Here is a 6,745-nt window from a genome sequence, read left to right on the forward strand (position 1 = left end):
ATTTGACAGTATTGATGAACCAGCCTCTGCTCTCAAACAGCTGGGTGTCTTGACCATTGCAATTGGAACCCGAGGCTCTGACCCCAGAGAACTTCAGACCATAACTGGCGAGCCCAGTCATGCTGTATCTGTGTCTGAGTTCACTGACCTTCCCAATGTTCAAGAACAGCTCTCTTCTGTAATGAGCACAGTGCTAATGAGGGTCACACCTTTGACCCCAACAGTGACTGGTAAGAACATGACCGATCTTGAAATTTCAGTATCATGGTAGGAAACAGTGTGAAAAGAAACCATATTTGTACTGCTGTGATAGGTCAGCCAGTGGATTGTTCTTCTTTTTTTTTTTTTTTTTTACAAAATAGTTGTGGTTGTAAAGAAAGAGTTCAATTTTACCATGTTGCTTTTTAGCTGCAAAATATTTGATTGACCAAGTTAAACATATGGTAAATCTCATGTCTCTTAGTGGTCAGACAGCCAGCAGGAAAGGATGTGGTGTTTTTGCTGGATGGATCTGATGCTACTAGAACTGGATTCCCAGCTATGAGAGACTTTGTCCAAAAACAAGTAGAGACACTCAGTGTGGATGATGGCAAAGACCGTGTGTCGGTTGTTCAGTACAGCAGCGATCCAGCCGTCCAGTTCTATCTGAACACTTACACCACAAAAAGAGAGGTCCTTGACAGTGTCAGAGGTTTGAGGCACAAAGGCGGACGACCCCTCAACACTGGAGCAGCTCTCCGGTACTTGAGGGATAACGTCTTCACGGCCTCTGCCGGAAGCAGGCGGCCTGAAGGAGTTCCGCAGGTCCTAATATTGATCACTGGTGGAAGATCATTTGACAGTATTGATGAACCAGCCTCTGCTCTCAAACAGCTGGGTGTCTTGACCATTGCAATTGGAACACGAGGCTCTGACAGCACAGAACTTCAGACCATAACTGGCGAGCCCAGTTATGCTCTATCTGTGTCTGAACTTACTGACCTACCCAAAGTGCAACAGCAAGTTGAGTCCTCTGTGGAAGCTGCAGTTATTGAAGTCACCCCAGAATTACCAACCGTAATTGGTATGTTGTCAGACACATCCTATTGTTGGCTCCAAAAGTTACTTATTTCAGCTACAGTGAGGAAAAGCAAATAAATGAATGTGATGTGTTTATAGGTTTTTTGTGCATTTCAAACCAGTTGGTAGCATGCTTTGGTCTTTCTAAAACAGAAGTAGGCCAGGCTAGTGTTGTTAAATATATTAGTGTGCCAGTGAAAGATAATCTCACAACCTTTGTGAAAGGTTTTTCATTTTTTTGTCCTACTGTCTTTTCTCAGTTTCACGTGACAGAAAAGATATCGTGTTCCTTCTGGATGGTTCTGATGGCACAAGGAATGGCTTCCCTGCCATGCGTGATTTTGTAGAGAGAGTGGTGGAGAAACTCAATGTGGGAGAAAACAAAGACCATGTCTCTGTGGTCCAGTACAGCAGAGAACCAGAGGTCCATTTCTATCTGAACACATATACCACAAGGGAGGATGTGGTGGACTCGGTCAGAGGGCTTAGACACAGAGGAGGAAGACCCCTAAACACCGGGGCAGCTCTCCAATACGTCAGAGACAACGTCTTTACAAACTCCTCTGGGAGTAGACGCCTGCAGGGTGTCCCACAGATATTGATCTTGCTAAGTGGGGGAAGGTCTTTTGACAATGTAGATAGCCCAGCCTCAGCTCTCAAACAGCAGGGCATTTATGTGATTGGCATTGGAACTAGGACCTCAGATGCTAGAGAGCTGCAGAAAATATCATATGAGCCCAGTTATGCTCTGTCAGTGTCCGAGTTCACTGACCTTCCCAATGTCCAAGAACAGCTCTCTTCTGTAATGAGCAAAGTGATAGTGAGGGCCACGCCCATGACACCAACAGTGACCGGTAAGAACGTGACTCATTTGTAATCTCTAGTATCATGGTAGGAAACAGTGTGAACAGAAATCAAATGTGCTTTCCTGTGTTTAGGTCAGCCAGTGGATAGCTTTGCTTTTTGGGTTTTTTTTTTTTTTTACAAAATAGTTGTGGTTGCAAAGAAAGAGTTCAATTTAAACATGTTGCTTGCAGCTGCAAAATATTTGATTGACCAAGTTAAACATATGGTAACTCTCATGTCTCTTAGTGGTCAGACAGCCAGCAGGAAAGGATGTGGTGTTTTTGCTGGATGGATCTGATGCTACTAGAACTGGATTCCCAGCTATGAGAGACTTTGTCCAAAACCAAGTAGAGACACTCAGTGTGGATGATGGCAAAGACCGTGTGTCGGTTGTTCAGTACAGCAGCGATCCAGCCGTCCAGTTCTATCTGAACACTTACACCACAAAAAGAGAGGTCCTTGACAGTGTCAGAGGTTTGAGGCACAAAGGCGGACGACCACTCAACACTGGAGCAGCTCTCCGGTACTTGAGGGATAACGTCTTCACGGCCTCTGCCGGAAGCAGGCGGCCCTCAGGAGTTCCGCAGGTCCTAATATTGATCACTGGTGGAAGATCATTTGACAGTATTGATGAACCAGCCTCTGCTCTCAAACAGCTGGGTGTCTTGACCATTGCAATTGGAACACGAGGCTCTGACAGCACAGAACTTCAGACCATAACTGGCGAGCCCAGTTATGCTCTATCTGTGTCTGAACTTACTGACCTACCCAAAGTGCAACAGCAAGTTGAGTCCTCTGTGGAAGCTGCAGTTATTGAAGTCACCCCAGAATTACCAACCGTAATTGGTATGTTGTCAGACACATCCTATTGTTGGCTCCAAAAGTTACTTATTTCAGCTACAGTGAGGAAAAGCAAATAAATGAATGTGATGTGTTTATAGGTTTTTTGTGCATTTCAAACCAGTTGGTAGCATGCTTTGGTCTTTCTAAAACAGAAGTAGGCCAGGCTAGTGTTGTTAAATATATTAGTGTGCCAGTGAAAGATAATCTCACAACCTTTGTGAAAGGTTTTTCATTTTTTTGTCCTACTGTCTTTTCTCAGTTTCACGTGACAGAAAAGATATCGTGTTCCTTCTGGATGGTTCTGATGGCACAAGGAATGGCTTCCCTGCCATGCGTGATTTTGTAGAGAGAGTGGTGGAGAAACTCAATGTGGGAGAAAACAAAGACCATGTCTCTGTGGTCCAGTACAGCAGAGAACCAGAGGTCCATTTCTATCTGAACACATATACCACAAGGGAGGATGTGGTGGACTCGGTCAGAGGGCTTAGACACAGAGGAGGAAGACCCCTAAACACCGGGGCAGCTCTCCAATACGTCAGAGACAACGTCTTTACAAACTCCTCTGGGAGTAGACGCCTGCAGGGTGTCCCGCAGATATTGATCTTGCTAAGTGGGGGAAGGTCTTTTGACAATGTAGATAGCCCAGCCTCAGCTCTCAAACAGCAGGGCATTTATGTGATTGGCATTGGAACTAGGACCTCAGATGCTAGAGAGCTGCAGAAAATATCATATGAGCCCAGTTATGCTCTGTCAGTGTCCGAGTTCACTGACCTTCCCAATGTCCAAGAACAGCTCTCTTCTGTAATGAGCAAAGTGATAGAGAGGGCCACACCCATGACACCAACAGTGACCGGTAAGAACGTGACTCATTTGTAATCTCTAGTATCATGGTAGGAAACAGTGTGAACAGAAATCAAATGTACTTTCCTGTGTTTAGTTAGCCAGTGGATAACTTTGCTTTTTGGTTGTTTTTTTTTTACAAAATAGTTGTGGTTGCAAAGAAAGAGTTCAATTTTACCATGTTGCTTGCAGCTGCAAAATATTTGATTGACCAAGTTAAACATATGGTAAATCTCATGTCTCTTAGTGGTCAGACAGCCAGCAGGAAAGGATGTGGTGTTTTTGCTGGATGGATCTGATGCTACTAGAACTGGATTCCCAGCTATGAGAGACTTTGTCCAAAAACAAGTAGAGACACTCAGTGTGGATGATGGCAAAGACCGTGTGTCGGTTGTTCAGTACAGCAGAGATCCAGCCGTCCAGTTCTATCTGAACACTTACACCACAAAAAGAGAGGTCCTTGACAGTGTCAGAGGTTTGAGGCACAAAGGCGGACGACCACTCAACACTGGAGCAGCTCTCCGGTACTTGAGGGATAACGTCTTCACGGCCTCTGCCGGAAGCAGGCGGCCCTCAGGAGTTCCGCAGGTCCTAATATTGATCACTGGTGGAAGATCATTTGACAGTATTGATGAACCAGCCTCTGCTCTCAAACAGCTGGGTGTCTTGACCATTGCAATTGGAACCCGAGGCTCTGACCCCAGAGAACTTCAGACCATAACTGGCGAGCCCAGTCATGCTGTATCTGTGTCTGAGTTCACTGACCTTCCCAATGTTCAAGAACAGCTCTCTTCTGTAATGAGCACAGTGCTAATGAGGGTCACACCTTTGACCCCAACAGTGACTGGTAAGAACATGACGCATCTTCAAATTTCAGTATCATGGTAGGAAACAGTGTGAAAAGAAAGCATATTTGTACTGCTGTGTTAGGTCAGCCAGTGGATTGTTCTTCTTTTTTTTTTTTTTTTTTACAAAATAGTTGTGGTTGTAAAGAAAGAGTTCAATTTTACCATGTTGCTTTTTAGCTGCAAAATATTTGATTGACCAAGTTAAACATATGGTAAATCTCATGTCTCTTAGTGGTCAGACAGCCAGCAGGAAAGGATGTGGTGTTTTTGCTGGATGGATCTGATGCTACTAGAACTGGATTCCCAGCTATGAGAGAATTTGTCCAAAAACAAGTAGAGACACTCAGTGTGGATGATGGCAAAGACCGTGTGTCGGTTGTTCAGTACAGCAGTGATCCAACTGTCCAGTTCTATCTGAACACTTACACCACAAAAAGAGAGGTCCTTGACAGTGTCAGAGGTTTGAGGCACAAAGGCGGACGACCACTCAACACTGGAGCAGCTCTCCGGTACTTGAGAGATAACGTCTTCACGGCCTCTGCCGGAAGCAGGCGGCCCTCAGGAGTTCCGCAGGTCCTAATATTGATCACTGGTGGAAGATCATTTGACAGTATTGATGAACCAGCCTCTGGTCTCAAACAGCTGGGTGTCTTGACCATTGCAATTGGAACACGAGGCTCTGACAGCACAGAACTTCAGACCATAACTGGCGAGCCCAGTTATGCTCTATCTGTGTCTGAACTTACTGACCTACCCAAAGTGCAACAGCAAGTTGAGTCCTCTGTGGAAGCTGCAGTTATTGAAGTCACCCCAGAATTACCAACCGTAATTGGTATGTTGTCAGACACATCCTATTGTTGGCTCCAAAAGTTACTTATTTCAGCTACAGTGAGGAAAAGCAAATAAATGAATGTGATGTGTTTATAGGTTTTTTGTGCATTTCAAACCAGTTGGTAGCATGCTTTGGTCTTTCTAAAACAGAAGTAGGCCAGGCTAGTGTTGTTAAATATATTAGTGTGCCAGTGAAAGATAATCTCACAACCTTTGTGAAAGGTTTTTCATTTTTTTGTCCTACTGTCTTTTCTCAGTTTCACGTGACAGAAAAGATATCGTGTTCCTTCTGGATGGTTCTGATGGCACAAGGAATGGCTTCCCTGCCATGCGTGATTTTGTAGAGAGAGTGGTGGAGAAACTCAGTGTGGGAGAAAACAAATACCATGTCTCTGTGGTCCAGTACAGCAGAGAACCAGAGGTCCATTTCTATCTGAACACATATACCACAAGGGAGGATGTGGTGGACTCGGTCAGAGGGCTTAGACACAGAGGAGGAAGACCCCTAAACACCGGGGCAGCTCTCCAATACGTCAGAGACAACGTCTTTACAAACTCCTCTGGGAGTAGACGCCTGCAGGGTGTCCCACAGATATTGATCTTGCTAAGTGGGGGAAGGTCTTTTGACAATGTAGATAGCCCAGCCTCAGCTCTCAAACAGCAGGGCATTTATGTGATTGGCATTGGAACTAGGACCTCAGATGCTAGAGAGCTGCAGAAAATATCATATGAGCCCAGTTATGCTCTGTCAGTGTCCGAGTTCACTGACCTTCCCAATGTTCAAGAACAGCTCTCTTCTGTAATGAGCAAAGTGATAGAGAGGGCCACACCCATGACACCAACAGTGACCGGTAAGAACGTGACTCATTTGTAATCTCTAGTATCATGGTAGGAAACAGTGTGAACAGAAATCAAATGTGCTTTCCTGTGTTTAGTTAGCCAGTGGATAGCTTTACTTTTTGTTTTTTGTTTTTTTACAAAATAGTTGTGGTTGCAAAGAAAGAGTTCAATTTAAACATGTTGCTTGCAGCTGCAAAATATTTGATTGACCAAGTTAAACATATGGTAAATCTCATGTCTCTTAGTGGTCAGACAGCCAGCAGGAAAGGATGTGGTGTTTTTGCTGGATGGATCTGATGCTACTAGAACTGGATTCCCAGCTATGAGAGACTTTGTCCAAAAACAAGTAGAGACACTCAGTGTGGATGATGGCAAAGACCGTGTGTCGGTTGTTCAGTACAGCAGTGATCCAGCCGTCCAGTTCTATCTGAACACTTACACCACAAAAAGAGAGGTCCTTGACAGTGTCAGAGGTTTGAGGCACAAAGGCGGACGACCCCTCAACACTGGAGCAGCTCTCCGGTACTTGAGGGATAACGTCTTCACGGCCTCTGCCGGAAGCAGGCGGCCCGAAGGAGTTCCGCAGGTCCTAATATTGATCACTGGTGGAAGATCATTTGACAGTATTGATGAACCAG

General features: G+C 45.0%; 1 protein-coding gene across 1 annotated transcript; it reads left to right on the forward strand.

Moving 5' to 3' along the window:
- The first annotated feature begins 468 nt into the window (after positions 1-468).
- Positions 469-6,141, forward strand: LOC134644000 (collagen alpha-3(VI) chain). The gene is made up of 7 exons (XM_063496626.1): positions 469-1,063; positions 1,320-1,913; positions 2,152-2,751; positions 3,008-3,601; positions 3,836-4,435; positions 4,669-5,268; positions 5,525-6,141. Exons 1-7 carry the CDS (start codon positions 541-543, stop codon positions 6,139-6,141), a joined length of 4,128 nt encoding a protein of 1,375 aa, XP_063352696.1. The 5' UTR covers positions 469-540.
- The last annotated feature ends 604 nt before the right edge of the window (positions 6,142-6,745 follow it).

The sequence above is a fragment of the Pelmatolapia mariae genome, linkage group LG16_19 (assembly GCF_036321145.2).
Source record: "Pelmatolapia mariae isolate MD_Pm_ZW linkage group LG16_19, Pm_UMD_F_2, whole genome shotgun sequence".
NCBI classification, from domain to species: Eukaryota; Metazoa; Chordata; class Actinopteri; order Cichliformes; family Cichlidae; genus Pelmatolapia; species Pelmatolapia mariae.